Genomic DNA, 16,730 nt, shown 5'->3' with positions numbered 1-16,730 from the left:
AGCCTGCAACTCATATTTGGAATCTGAATAATAGGATTAGTATGTAATTACACAGCTTAAAGTAGTAAGCAAAAAAGCTTATGGTAAAATGCAATAAAACATAAAATTGTGCTATATACGGGTGTTGTAAAAAATATTAAACTACTTTGTGAACAGACAGGGCATTTTTCTGCATGATTCAATGTATTCAACACGGGTGCATATAGAATTGTTCATATATGATAAAAACATGGAAAAAGTTATGATTTTTTTTATTAAATAATAAATATATTGTAAAAAAATATGATTATCCAATTTTAATTTATGATTAGGATCTACATAAAAAGGTATAACATATATTTCATTTACAAATATTTTTTCGATTATCTCAGAATATGACTCAAGCCACATAGGAGGTATTTAAAATACAGCGACGCTTAGTTAAATTAAATTGAAAACATCGAATTCTGTTTACGTAAATAACTTAAATTTATCATTATGATTTTTTAAACATTTTTTTTTCTTATGTTTTTATTTTGTTAGCATTTGGAAGTTATAGATCATTAAATATTGTGCAAAATTGCATATAGAATATTTATATATTTTGTTGGATTTTAACTATAATAATATATGAGTCGAATGACATTGAGCTACTTTACAAGCTGCTTGTTGGCGAATTTACAATCTGTTTGTTAACTCGCCCAGTGTCATCATCGACAAGCTAACAAGCAGATTATAAACAATCTACCAAAAAAGTTGAAAGCCGGTCAACTTTACGAGCTACACGCTGGGGTGTGGGCCTACTGCGTCTGCGCAGTAGAGCGATGGTAAAAAAACGAACTACTCAATATGTCCTGTCAAAATACTACCAAAAATGACGGTTTCAACTCGCTAGCTTGTTGGCTTCTGAGAGAGTGTAAAGTTTTGTGTGTCATCATCACAATCGCACTAGCTGACTCGCCCGTTTTTAAATTCGCCAACAAGCAGCTAGTAAAGTAGCTCAATGTCATTGACGCATTAGTCACCAAACCAGATCTGTGCGATTTTTCAATAAAATTAGTTTTGAATAGGTTTACGTATGTGCTATATCGATAGGTCTACCAGTCTATCAAGGTGCGAGTTTTAAATTCCGCCCTGTTCCGTCAAAAAATTAAAATGTATATTGACTTGGAGTCACTAAATCCGCTCTAGGATAAATAACAGGTTACTAAATCTGCTCTAGATAACCGATTCAAACCATGTTTTTTAGCATACGTTTAAATCGCTATTCAAACGTCACCACTACTAGCATCAACATCATCGTAAATGCACAAAACAGTTTTTTGTAATTTACTCGATATTCAAAAAAATCTCCAGAGCGGGTTTAGCGACTAAGCGACTCATATAGACAGATCAGTTTGGACAAACAACAAAAATGATCACGTATTTTTGTTCTATAAAGGATTATAAATTGATTGTATTTAACAGAATTATTGAGCGGAGGGTCTAAGCAAGGGATCCCCACTAGGGAATCCAATCCCTAATTAATTAATTTCCTAAAGCCAAGTACTCCAATCTGCCGTATGTCAAGTTATAGTTGGCAGTATCTATTAAATGGATTAAAACTGTATTATTTTATCACACAGTAATAATTAAAACTAGGTAATAAATTATTCATTAAATTGATTTAAAAATAATTTATTGCTTTATTATGTACATATACAATTTTCTTTAATTCATACAGAAATAAGAAATTTCATCATAAAGTCTAAGATATTACATTACATTTTAATGATAAAAATAATATGTCAAAGTGAAAATAAGTTTGTTAGATTTCTTTTTCCTATTTGGCGTCAACTGACAAAGTTCGTTTGTTTAAATTTCCTTTCCTGCCAATTCCATTTTTGCATTTTCACAATAGATAAAGTTTTCATATTTTGGATTCGATTTATTTTCTTTTGTTCGACATGGCTGTCAGAATTATTTTTATTTTGACATGTTGTATGCCTACATACAGATATTTTAATACTGAAGAATTTAATTATTATTTGTTGTTAAAGGCCCACCCACATTGAGGTGCATGTCGCCGACTATCACGTGAACTCACAGCAATAAAAATGTCTATGGTTTCGACATTTTGCAGAATATTTTGAACGTGAACCATCTCGTAAAATCCACTGAATAATGACACTGATGTAGAGTGCCTACTATAATGTATTAGTAATTTGAAGTATTTTTGTTTATTCATGCTAACTTCAATTAATTTTAACAGTATCTACGTGTACGTATGTAAAATACATGCGGCATAACATTCATAGATAATAGAACACAGCCTGCAGACCATAGATAATAGACAACATTCTCATAGAAAATACACAGTGCGCACTGCTAAAAACAAAAAAGAACGTCACTTTGACAGTTTGAAGTGACATTCGAAAAGTGCAGGCATGTGGAATATGATAAAAAGGTTCAAAACGTCATGCAGGTGCAGATGCAGTGAAGTTCAACGTGAAGTGCGCTCATTCTTGTTTTAATTATTACGGCAGATTTTTCCAACTGACAATGTTCGTTTAAAGGTTCAAAATGTGCTACGAGATGGGAGCATCAATCTGATATGATTTTAAACACCAAGAAAAATGACATTACACATTTTTTTTCCCCTAGCGGCAGCCCGTGACATCAGGCGACAAGCACCGTGACATGCACCTCAATGTGGGTGGGCCTTTAGTGACATAAATGCTTATCAATCAATGAAGCGACCTCGAGCAAAGCCGGGTACTTCAGCTAAGGATATTATAATACTCAAAAAGTATTAATGTTGAGACTTCAATGAATGCACATCTTATATTTGTTAAATTTTATGTACAGTAAAAATACAGTAAAGTAACAGTAAAAGAATTCTAATACGATAAGTATTGTGTATCTAATTCCAATATCCGCTATCTTCATGAATACAAAAAACTTTTTGGTTATGTTTCTATGGATAAAGCTGCGTTAACACGATCCAAGTTGACTTGGACCGAGCACACTAAAACGAGACATCTTCATACTAATTACTCCTATCCAAGCTAGCTCGGATGAGTAAGACGCGGTCCGAGAAGATTGGATAGGAGTAATTAGTATGATGAAGCTGTCTCATACTAGTGCGCTCGGATGGCACTCGGTCCGAGTGTACTTGGATCATGGCAACGCGGCTTAAGCTGTCAGAATACCAAAAATAACAATATAAAAGACAAAATTGGATCGTAAGCGCTGCCTAAGACAAGTGCCGCAATAGTCTCTAAAAGCATCTTAAGCTTTCAGATTATCAAGAAACACAAAAATCGGCCTATATGAAACACTGTTGAGACTAGTATAGTGCTACGGTGGACATTAACTGACAGCGATTCCCAGATGCTACAGTTGCTTAAGTGCAGAATAGATATAGACCAAACTGTGATTGAAATACACCAAATTGAGAGTAAATTGTACGTAAAAACATTTATACTAACACATGTTAGCCATAAACTTTTGTACACATTGCAGATGGCAGAAAAGCTTCAAGACCGTAATACAATACATTCTTCGAATAGCATTTCATCAAGCAGTAATTTTGAGACAGACAGCACTTTTATGTGTAGACAGTTATTGTCGCGATATTTTAATTTACACAATATTGTTGCCAGTAAATCCATGCACTTATACAGCCACTATTATATTATTAAAAACAATTTATTTTACTATCAGCATTGTCGTAATCAAAACTATTTTTCATCCTTCTAAGATTCATTCTTATGAAACATTTGACATTTCGATCATCCTCTCATTTTCCGCAAGGATTTTCGATGGTTTCAAACCAGCCATTCTCCGCAGGATCTCCTCTTGCGTGTAACCCTTCGTCTCGGGCAGTATGAACCATGAAATAACAGCGGTTAGCAGAGACACAAGGGAAAAGAAATAAAACACAATGTGGATCTCAAACGCTTCAACTGCCAGCGGGAAGATTTGCAGGAGAAAGTAGCTTGATAGCCATATGCTGCCCATCACCACACTAGTCGCAGTGTCACGGACCTACAAACAAAGGAACAAGAAGTTTAAGGAAGCATTTTTTTGCACAAAAAGATCTTTTTATATACTTAATATAAAAATGAATATGAAGTAAGATTAAATAATTAATTCAGCTCTTACAGAATTTATAGATCACTTTGTATTCACCACATCATATAAAAATACAACATCATGTTTTGCTCACATATAATTATCCAACCAAAAATATTGAAAAATATCTAAGCATAAAAAGGACCACTGGTCCACTGATTAGGCTAGTTAAAAGTGATTACACACTACTACTATGACGTTTATTTGGCAATTTTCAAGGCATATAAAAAGACAATGCATCATAATGAGTAGATAAGCAGTCAATAACAGCAGTTTCACACGAGACACCACCAGACACTGGTGTCTTGAGAGCCAGCATTTACACATAAATTAATGGTCGCGTTCAGACCACATTCAGATGGAGACACATGTGTGTCGCATTCATTTATATGTATATGCAGTGTCTCGTGTGAAGTGCTTCTAATACTACACTACGGCACTATTATTTGGTTAAAAAATCCTGTAAATTAGTTTAAAACCGTTTATAACTGTATTCGGGTAATTAATCACAATGAACATAAAAAATGGCTACAATGGTCACAAAACGACACAATCGTGTGTAAAAATATCAGAATGACAACTGAGCGATTTTCATATTTATGGAGTTTACCAACTTAATCGTGCTTCATGCACTTTTAAAATTATTTCAAATGTCATATAACTCTTCTATTTATAAAACTAGAGAGAAACTAAAATTTGACATTTGATTTTACATATTATTGCATTATTTTTAATATAATTGAGTATATTCATATATGATCACCTTGTACGAAAAAGCAAGGGGTTTTTGACTTTTTTTCTGACTCATACACAAATAGAAATACAATATGTGTACTTGCCAGACTCAGGATGCGAACCTGAGACCGACAATGCTATAGGCCGACGCTTAAGCCGCGCGGCCATCGTGTATATGCTGTGAATAATTTATTTAATTTACGGTTAAAAGTTTTTTAAACTGTTGAGCTTGTAAGGTTACTTTATTCACAGATGAAGAATTTTAAAATTACCATCATTAAGAAAGTGAAATGGCAGTTTGGTGGTTTACATATTCTGATTTTTTTTTAAATTTTAAGAATCTGTCATTCATGTTATTAATGAGAGTGCAATTTGGATTTCAAACTTATATAAATACATCAATTTAGATTGAAAGAACAAAACATTAAAACCTACTTCATTAGCAAAGACCTCCGATGTGATTACAAACGACATAATTCCTGGTCCAGCATTGAAAGCGACCACCCCGATGAAGAGGCCCAAGAAAGGAAGCCATTTTGGGGCGGAAGGTTCATGGAAACACCAGGCCAGAATCCCTTGACCGAGGCATACCACAACTGATAAGATAATTTGGAGAGGCTGCAATATAAACATTCATTATTTTTTAGTACTTAAATATTGATTATTCTATGAAGCCATGTGTTCTTTATTAAACTGTAGTACTTAAGAGAAGGCAGAATCGACATTGAACTAAAACTTATTTACGCGTTGTCACTTTATTACAACTGTCCATGAAATTCTCATCATCACTATAAGCCAGTGGTAAAGGGTGGAGGTATGCTGTTACGGGGCCAAGTGTACAAATTTTTTTGTCTTTTCCTTCAAAGTAGCAAATACGAAAATTATTATTGAACTGCATTTTAAAATAAAAACGATATTATTTTACATCTAGCTTATACTTGTTACATGATATAAGGAAAATATTATCTCCCTCTCTTACATTGCATTGTCGGAAAATAAACAATCAACATGGAACGCGTGTATTTAAAATTTGGAATGATATAGACATGTGTTTGTTTTGTTGATGTTTTTCTAGTTGAATTCATTATGCACGCCTTTATAAACATATATGAACACAATTCCAACGTGTTTAAGTTATTTTTTTACAAAACAAAGTGACATTTAAGACGAGCACTATTTTCACGTCTGTTCGAAATGAATTGAGTGCTGGGTATGACAATGAAATAAGGCTTCCCCTTATTTCATTATTTTCGTTTTTCAAAAAAATACTACCTCATTCTAAGGTCGATAATTATTATTACAAAGGAATCATAAATAGTATGATAGTTTATTACATTTGAATGGTAAAAGACAGAGTTTATAATTAGTATATTTAGAAATGTGTTAGTCGTGCCCATTTTTTGAATTATAAAATGCCTAATTCTTGTCAGATCTGGGTTCACATAGATTATTAATATAATTTTCTATCGTAAATATTTGAATATAAATCTAGTTATCCAGTGTTACCCAAGAGGTAGGAAGTGTCTAAAAGGTCGACATTGAGACCTCTGGATCGATGAAATAGTAAAGTCCTATAAAAATATGTTGCAATGCAACATGCAATACCAAGAGGAAAGGAATCAACCTGAAGAAGCTTTCGATCAGCATGGGATGTACTACTTAGTTGATTTTCTATGCATTCTATAATACGGATATAATCGAAATTCTATTGTACCTTTTTGCAATTTGAGAATCATAATAATTACCCGTCTTCCAATCTTGTCCATTAGTAGAGAGCCTACAGTAGCTCCCACAAGAAAAATAACACCATAGATGATAGCGCAAACATCACTAGATAGTCCAGTCTCCGCCTTCTCAAAGATTAACCCTGAATATGAATCCAACACGAACAATCCCATCAATACTTGGGTGAAGACGAGGAATAGGCACAATATGAGTCCTTTTCGGGCCACGGGTGATGTAACTGTAATAATTAAACCCGACGCTTCATTAGTAATCCTTTTAAATTCACATAATATATAACATCCCAAATTCAATCTTTAAGATGCTACACAAGATCATTTCAGATTTGAAAAAACCATATATATATAGTCAAATATCCATACGTCTTGTGGGATTGGTTATTGTAGGCGACAGTGATACATATGAGGGCACTTTTGATATAAGGTTTATCTAAATTAATAATACAGATGTAATTTTGACTTCTGTGCATGACTGTGTAGAGACCGACAAGTTTAACGTGAGGGTCTGCTACATAGTGTGCGCTATGTAGCGATGCCTCATGTTAAACTTGTTGGTCTCTAATGCGTGTGCCTTCTACCATAGCCTGCAATGGATGCATGAGTGATAGAATACGAATCAAGTGATACAACGACTCATTCATTCTCATGGTTAATTTTTTGGAAATAACTTTCACATAAGTTGGTTAAATAAATAAAAATAAGAATGCTTCTTTCAACCAAACGTACCTACACGCTTTTTACATAATATTTAATTCCTATGGATCTAATAGTGCAATCAATCAAAATCCATTCCATGACCGCATGTGGTCGATCGCAATCGATGCATTAGATAATATGCCCAATTTATAACTTCCAGAACCCACCAAAAGCATATTGTGAAAAAAATGTGTCACATTATTTTGCTTGTACTTATTGCAATAATAAAGGATTTAATGTCTAATAAAAATGTGCAAATTGTTCCAATTTTAAAATAAAATATAGAAAAAAGAAACTAATGTTAAAACCAACTATTTACGGTTGAAATACAAGAACGTCCTTTACCACAATAATTGTTCAATTGTGGACTTTGAATGTGGTATTTGAAAGTAGATGACTTATTTAAAATAACAAGTCTCCCTATAACTTCATTAAACCGCAAATAATTTTCAAAACAATTAGCTAAGAAACTTTTATAATGATTATTTCTGTATATAACTTAGATAACTAAATTGTTATGATCTTTCAGCTATTATATATATCCACCAAGAAACAATAACAGTAAATTAAGTTAATGATAGCGAATACGTTATAGAAGTTTTCACGATCTCAGTCTGAATTAACAAGTAATTTATTATCAATTTGATTTAACTATCAGACCTGTTCAAATGTATTACAAAAGGTGATCATAAAATTCTTACATAAAAGTTTCCATGATCCAGGTCTGTCGGATAATGAGTTTCCTGAATGTTTAGATAACATCTTTTGTTCAAATTCCGGCTTTTTAAGATGAATCCATTCCAATTCAGTGGCCAGCGCCTCTTTCGTCGGTTCGAAATCTGAAATAATGTAACAAAAAAAATAATGAATAATTTTTGTCAACATCAAAAAATGGAACATTTTAAATATAAAGATAAATTATCATGCCTAAATGAAGCACATGTGCCTCCGCAGAAGAGAGGTTATATTAAATATATTATTAACAGACCGTTTTTACGAAGAATGATTATTAGCTATTGCGTCTTTATTCTGGATCAAAATTTATTTAATGTACATTGAAAATAAACAGATTTTGTATTTTTCCTGACGCAGGATTCGTACTCACATCTACAGCATCTTAGATGGACACTTTGCTCTCTTGTGGGGCAAACATAACAATGCATACAATAACCGAATTGACAGATTATTTGAATTTAATATTTTGTGATTTTATTATTACCTATATTATGTTTAGCTTTTACTGACCCAAGTCTAGTTTTCAATATCAGTTTGTTTTCAATTATTGCTGCATAAGAGAACGTTAGAAACATGAATGTATTGCGCAATAACATTTTAGCACACGAGTCTGTTATATTTAATCTGCATTATTCATGACGTCTCACTATTCTCAAAGAAATAATCATGTTATCAAGTCACGAACCATGAAAACTTGCTTATGACATCATGAAAATGTATGTTGCACTCACATAAAAACTGGTGACTGTCTCACAGACAGCCTCTGACTCTGGAAATGTAGCTTTTTAGTAATGACTTCACGAGTCAGTCATGACGCATTTGCAAAGAAGATGGTGCATGATTGGTTAATGGGCAGGCTCTGATTCATATAGTTTTAATTAGTCATACATAAACGTTGCACGTCTAATTCTCAGGGTCACATTGAACAGAGTACAACATTAAATAATCGCTTATGTATCGAGTCTTCTGCACTAATGTATTCTAATTTATAGAGTTATTGGCTATCGATTTCATTTTATATACCGATATTGAGTGGTTCTGCTCCTCTGAGTTGTCTTGATATCCTCATAAGTTCTGCTCGAACGGCTCCGCTATCTGTGGGAATTTTCCAAAACCAAGAGATTGCTTTAGCGGCTTCCTGAAAATATAATATATAATTAATACCTAAACCATTTCTTTTATTCAACAAATAATTTACAAGATTTGAGAATGTCACATTCTATATATTGACTACATATAATTTGGAAACACCTCAGATATATACCTACTAGGAAAAATCTTTTTTGAAAAAAATACGATGCAAATTGAACCTGTAACCACTGTATTCACACCAATGTGCTTTACCAATCAAGCTATGGGCATTTTAGTTAATTACGACGAATTTAACTATGTAGCAGTTTGAAATGCTTATCAAATTCTGTTAATGTTTTAGGTTTTAGGACAAAAATAATAAAATACTCATGATTAGCCACCAAACAAGTAGAAGTCACTTGCCAATAAAAACATTTGGATAATATTGTGTCCCGTTTTCACTTTCCTATTGGTCAGGTTCAGCATTTCATCCCATTTAGTGACCTTTGGCTGTTAAGAATACCTATATTTACCTTACTTTATTGGCATATTTAATTCAGAACTGTCATTTTTGTTAATAGTACCTGAATGGTGATGATATAAAACAAAAAAAAAAACTAACCTCTTCTTTCCCAATTTTGAGAAGGTATACCGGTGTCTCAGGAATAAACCAAAAGCAAATCATAAAGACAATTGGCATTACCATAAGAACAGCGGTAAATATTCTAAATGGCAGATACGCTCCTAGCACGAATGCCGCGATCAAGCCAAACGAATAGAAGATAACCAACATGGTAGCGAGTAGGCCTCGGATGTGTGGTGTACAGCATTCTCCTACCAATAAGGTGGGGAGTGACATACCACCTCCTCCTCCAGCGCCGCAGACAAACCGCCCCATCAGCATCACCACCACTGAGCTCGCGCATAATTTAAACAACATTCCTATCTGAAAAGTGATCACGATTATTTGATTTTTGAAGTGAAAAGTTTTTTATGTGCAGTATTGGAATTTTTATTTTTCAAAAATTCGTAGACCACCAGAAAATTCCTGCAGACCATCGGTTGAGAAACACTTTTTAAACTTACTTACTTTTCTATCTTACATATGGATTATGATAAACTTTATGCGTATCTGCAGGTAGATAGATATAAACTGCGATAACTATTACATTGCCGCCGACGATGGCCGAACGGTTTAAGCGTCAAGGATTTCAAGTTATAAACATTAATATTTTTATAAAAATCGATGTTTTTTAAAATAAATATAAAAAATATTAAAACGATGAATTAATCAAAAATCTACACGAGAAAAAATAGAAAACTTAATAAACCAAATTTTAATAATAAATATGACCATAAAAATAATGTAATAATAAAGTAACTTATGACAAAAATAATATGTAACAAATTCACATTTTTTTTACAATTGTAAGATTATCTTTGACTTCTTATCAAAAAAAATTCTCAAATTGCAAGCTTCGTATTTTTCCGCTAGGTTCGCTGTAGGCATAAGGATCCCCCTTAATTTGTCGGTTTTTTCGAATATGTACCTTTTTTGTTTGATTTTGACAAAATGTGGACTTATCATAAATGCATCATGTGTAATGAAAATGCGTCACACGCAACGGCGGCTCCTCTAATACCACCCAAGTGATACGCACTGCCTGCATTTTTGAAGACATCACTCAACTTTTCATTGTTATTCATATGTGTATCACTCACTTCGCGAAGTAGAACATGTAGCAGTATTATGAACAATACTTCGTTCATGAGCGCAAAGCAATTGCGATCAAAATGGATTTTCAGTTTGCACAGGATTACAATGAGGCCATTGTATACTTCTTAAACGGTAGTCCAATGTTCCTGTGGTAGCGTTTTGTGTAGCATTTTTTACACACTTTATGATCGGCGCACGAAATTAGGACTCTAGAAACAAAAACGCCAGTTTCTGTTTCTTAATTTGTAACAATTTCACATTTAAGATTTAATGAATCGCAAAACTTTTACGAAAATACAAACTGCCGCATTTATTTCTAAACCACTCAAATACATTCAATATAATAAAAAAAAACACAGCAGCACTACATGAGTAGTAGGTCGTAGCTGAATAATAAATAAGAACGATAATATAAGAGAAACATACATAAATACATCAGAAATAAATCTGAGTTCGAAGGAATGCTGATTTACAATATAAATATTATCCACGCAATGTTAGTTCATTTTATAATTTCACGTAAATTAATAATATAATGTGAAATTTAAGAAATAAACATACTGCTATGCACTATTAACAAAGTGACCCAGCATACTTCATCCGGTTTTACAACGGTTCATATTTGGCTGACGCATTCATTGTTCGGAGCGTAAAGCCATAAACCGTGACATTTATTTTTCTTTATTGATATTAAATCATTCTAACTGTTTAAAAACTTTTTTAAGAAATAGAATAAATAAACAAAGACATATTTAATTTACCTTCTGAGAAGTTCGATGTTTCAGTCATTATACACTAAGATATTTTCTTAGCTTATTGCCACGGCAGCCTTCGGTGATTAAGGTAATCATGAAGAGACGCTTTACGACCTTTACGTGGCTAGGACAAGTGTTCCAGATGCCGCTAAAGAGTGTGACACTTCGTACCTTTATGGCACAGCCTCAAGGGTTCTGTTGCCATGGCCGGCCCTCCCTCACCCTGCAGCGGTGCTACAAAAGCGACCTACGTGCTGCGGTCTGACATGGCGGGAGGTGCAAGAGTTGGCGTTGGACCGAGGGAAGTGGCTCGAACTTGTGCTTGCCCTATGCTCCAATGCTGGGTATAGAAGGTAAACCATTGCGCACTACCAGAAAATGCTATTCTGAAGACCACCGGCCGCCACTGGTCACACGTCCAACTTAAATAATGAAAAATACCCATGGGTGGTCTCAAACCACCAACCTTTCGATCTGCAGTCAAATGCTCTAGTTATATACCTAGGCTTTGATTGGTGAAAATATATCCTATTATTGCACCACTTACAGCGATTTTAGCGAATACTAACACAATTGTACAAGTTTCTTTGATTTCTTTGCCTTATTTAAGTTGGCTGGCCAACTGCACAAAAACTTAAAATCCAATAGATAAACATGAACGCGTTAATAGATAATATAGGTAGTTAATAATATTTGTACTGTCTGTCAAGTTTTATAAAGTTGGAACTGTTGAGATGAATGGATCTCCGGAAGATAAAAATAGGAAGGATTATGCAATGTTATGAAAATGGCTATACTACGTACGGCAAGTGGAAAACCAATACAGTAGGCTGCTGCCTTTCTCCCATATTTACTGGCGATGATGGTGAAAATAGGAAGTCCCATGAGACCTCCGATGCAAAAGATCCCTCCCGCAAAAGCCACCTGAGCCGGAGTCATAGGGGGTCCCAATGGAGAATCATCGGACGTGACCTCTTCAAGTACCGGAGAGAGCCATCCAATTGCAGCGCCATATGAAAGTGAGCCTAAGTTAACTGGAAATAATAATAAACAAAAATAATCAAGAAAATGAATGATGACATGTATCAATTTATACCTTCTTGATTGAGTTTCTAGCTAATAGGCCATCCATGGACTGAAACCGTATGCGGTATCGAACCGTGTGCCATACTATCTTATACTTATCTTTTCTGTTCATGGAAATATATTTTCACAAAGTATATTATAACCATCTGATCGTATCCGTTTATACCATACACTTACACTTAAAAATTTAGTGAAAATATATTTTCATGAACAAAAATTATAAGTTTAGTATGGCACCCGGATCTAAGCGGCATACGGTTCCAGTCCATGGATGGCCTCTTAGTAATGAGATTAACCTTCAAATTGAAGTGAATATGACTGTGTTGGGGAGCATCCAATGGAATCTATTGTTTACCGAATGTAAGCTACTCTTGTCTTGCAAGAAGTCAAAAAAATTACCTACGTAATCAATAGATAACTCATTTGTAGATAGACTTTGATTATAGTTTCTTACAGAAGGGAATAGTATCAAAGTATGGTATTGCATGCGTTGATCGCACTACATTTGACCATGCCCGATCCTAAAAAGATCATATTCACAGAATGGAGGTTTGTTTTTACGTGAAATGGATATTAGCCACTCGCTCAACACATTAGGTCGAAACTCTGATTTCAAACACGCATTGATATCCAAGATTCGAATCTGAGACCTGTAGTAATTTATTCAATTTAGGTTTATTGGGATGTGGAAAAATAATTTTAATTAACGCACTGAATTGACTTTGATCAATGTTTATTGTTTGATTTCTGTGACACTTATGACTCCTTTAACAATGTTAACTCAGTGCAGTATGTTGTATTATCGACTGTGAGTTTTAGAAGTAATATTTTTCGTAGATAGATGTTACTATAGACCCACGACATTATAAGCCGTGTTAACTCCTCGGCCAGTCTTGAAATAAAATACGGCAATTTCTATTTTTCGTAAAATGTGTTTAACTTCTTTCCTAAAGGTATATGAATCTTCTAAAGAAAGTATTCTAAAATGGTGTGTATTGTTTTACTAATAAAAATTACTATTCTAACTTCTATTAATTCTATATCTAATTCTATTAGAATAAAATATATACCATTTTAGAATACTTTGTTTACAAGATATAGGTAGGTACCTATAAGAAAGAAAATTCACATTTTTGTTGACTTGTCAAGATTTTACAAAAATTGAAATTGTCATTTTTATTTCGAGAGCCACATAAACGAAAACACCACTTAAATCCTTAAAAAAATAATTCTGCCTGCGAAAGGGAAAAGGAGATAAAACAATAATCACTATTTATTTTGGAATAACTGTGTATGTAAATATGTCTGTAAAATTGACTATTCCAGCGGCATTGATTTGACTCGTCCCCTTTCTACTTTTCATATTCTCACTGTCTTATCATTGTAAATCTTTGCTAAAAGATATTGTACCTTACTGTACATAGGAACTAGTAGTGTGCGGTGACTTGGAGTGCAGATCCAAACAAGGAATTACTAGATAACTTTTGGCTGTTTTTGAAAGTTATGTGGGTACATGTGTGAAATCATATTATAAAATAATATGTCAATATGTGGACTTAGGTCCATACTCTGACTCGTACACAAATTGAAAAAAAAACAACACATGTAATTGCCAGACCTAATAGGTTGAGCAAGTGGCTGACATCCATTTCTCGTAAAAACAAAATCTGTTAATACAAACCTCCACTCTGTGGAGGCCCATATTATGATCCTATCAGGATCGGATATGGTTTAAAAAAAATGTGGACTTATCGGTTTTTGGAAATAAATGCCTCAAATGAAATTCTCTATTACTTCACTACTGTTTTATCCTTAGTAAAAAGGGATCACTTCATATTGGTGTCAATAATACGATTGTTAGTTAGGTGGGTTATTGTGAGTTATTACTCACCTATAATTGCTGCAATCACTTGATTTTGTAGACTGGGTTTATCTGTTTTTATTCTATCAATGTCTAAGAGACTCATTCTTACAATACAATAAGTTTAGTAACCTAAAGTCATTGATATTGCAAAGCTGCCTTTAGAAATTGTGTTCCTATTAAATTAAACAAATAATCAATTAACAGGGTTTGTAAAGCGCACAACACTATTTTATAATCTGATACTTCAATTGCACAAAAAGAGAGCATCCTATAGGATAAAGCAGAGGATGGAGGTTGTAGCAAATAGAAAGGAGTGAACACATTTCCTGGAGAAGTCAAGACCAGTGACATTCCTAGGTGGGTAAGTGCCACCCATTAGCATACATAGAATGCTGTCCTTTAATCTTACCTACTTGCTTATTGTTTTATTTATTTTTCAAACAAATATACCAAAAATCTTTAAGGTGACACACACACCATCTATTGAAAATTAGAGCTTTTCCACAAAACGTATTATCAGATACTAATGGTTTTAGGGGTGTGCCGCTGACAGGTTTGGAGGCACCCTTGTGAAAATGTGCGATAAACCATCATTGACATTATATATTATTATAATGGCCAGGTATTACAATAAAACAATAATAATTAAGTATACTGTCAGGATTTTTACGTTAAAACTATTTCTTAAAACTAAGATATTGATTGCCTGCTTCATGGAAAACCGCCACTGCTCTAATCGTTCACTCATTCGCCGCCTTTTATAATGTGTCACCCCAATGCAATGCATGGCTTGCCTACCCCCATGGGACATCACTAGCCAAGACCCGCATTGGAATGTAGTGTCGATGATGATGATTATCACATTGTTATAAAAAACAATTCCGTGGTTCAGGGTAAAAGTTCTTAAGGCACGTTTATATGAATGTAATGTGTGTAAATGATCGTGATCTTTTTTGTGTATCATAGATTTTGTCACGTAAGCAAAATAAATATATATTTTAATTTGTAGAAATGGCTTAAGGGGGGACATGCAAATGAAATGAAAAAAAAGAAATGGCATATTTCAAAAAAACACTACCTTATTCTTAGGTCAATAATTATTATAAAGCAATCATTACTCATAAGTTGTTTATCACACTTAAATGGTCAAAGACATAGCTTATAATAAGTATCTTTAGAATCATCTTCAAATGTGTCAATCTTGCCGATTTTTTTAATAATAAAATGCCTAATTCTTGTCAAATTTGGGATCACAGAGATTATCAATATAATTTTTTATCGTGAATATTTTACAAAAATTATCTCGTAATAAATTATACTAATGGTTTTATAAATGCGTTTAAAAATTAATAAATGTAAAAAATCTTAACACCACTGCACAGTTATGTACCGAAATATGACTATATTCTAAAACATTAGAGCGAGAGGTTTAAAAGAATACTATTTTATGTAACAAAAATACTTTATGCAGTCATCAAATGTTTAAAATAACTATAAAGGATAATAAGGCTTTAAAATTATACAAATAGATTATCTACAACGTTTAAGGAGTGTCCAGGATCATGGTTTGAATATACAATAAAAACTCAATTTTGACCTACGACGAGCACGTGGACCGTTAAATTGAGAAAATCATTTTTAACTCTACGTAAAATTACTTATTCAAAACATTGAATATAACACAATAGGTATCAAAAACTTAATTGTGCATAAATTAATATAGTAAGTAAAAGAAATAAAAAAGTATACTAATTAACTTCTAAGCAGGAATATTTAGGAAACTGTGATTTATTTCGAAACCAATTATCTCAGCTGCCACCAAACTGACTTAAGCACTTTTACCCCGAAACCATAGAATTATTATGTTATGTATTATTAGAACATTTTCCTATACTTTCTAAAAAATTATGTTACACCATTTTTACAAGCTTCTATGTAAATGAATATTAATAGACTATCTTAAAATCAAATGAAACTTGTGCTCTACCAAAGATAAGCCTGCAACTCATATTTAGAATCTGAATAATAAGATTAGTATGTAATTATTTAGCTTAAAGCGGTAAGCAATAAAGCTTAATATGATGAAATGCAATAAAATGATCTAGAAATATTGTGCCATATTAATCAGGTGTTAAAAATCCAACCACTAGGATGGTATGGAGACGAATTCCAGTTGCTACTGCAGTGTGATCAGTAACACAAAACTATTGTATTTAATGTATGGGGTTAAGCAA

General features: G+C 33.2%; 1 protein-coding gene across 2 annotated transcripts; it reads right to left on the bottom strand.

The window, feature by feature from the left end:
• Positions 1–3,593: 3,593 nt before the first annotated feature.
• Positions 3,594–16,440, bottom strand: LOC147065246 (facilitated trehalose transporter Tret1-like). 2 transcript variants are annotated; one of them, XM_085956379.1, is made up of 9 exons: positions 16,391–16,440; positions 14,524–14,669; positions 12,351–12,580; positions 9,697–10,020; positions 9,027–9,141; positions 7,970–8,107; positions 6,576–6,793; positions 5,266–5,448; positions 3,594–4,008 (listed from the first exon to the last, which is right to left on the bottom strand). In XM_085956379.1, exons 2-9 carry the CDS (start codon positions 14,597–14,599, stop codon positions 3,730–3,732), a joined length of 1,563 nt encoding a protein of 520 aa, XP_085812505.1. In that variant the 5' UTR covers positions 14,600–14,669; positions 16,391–16,440; the 3' UTR covers positions 3,594–3,729. The 2 variants fall into 2 exon arrangements, with proteins under 2 accessions (XP_085812505.1, XP_085812506.1); XM_085956380.1 differs by having other exon boundaries at positions 16,339–16,403.
• Positions 16,441–16,730: the final 290 nt, after the last annotated feature.

Source organism: Rhyacophila brunnea, unplaced genomic scaffold (assembly GCF_057557595.1).
Source record: "Rhyacophila brunnea isolate RB1 unplaced genomic scaffold, BYU_Rbru_1.0 scaffold_6, whole genome shotgun sequence".
NCBI lineage: Eukaryota > Metazoa > Arthropoda > Insecta > Trichoptera > Rhyacophilidae > Rhyacophila > Rhyacophila brunnea.
Note: the sequence above shows the minus strand (reverse complement) of the source record. Positions and strands in the feature narration are given on the sequence as shown.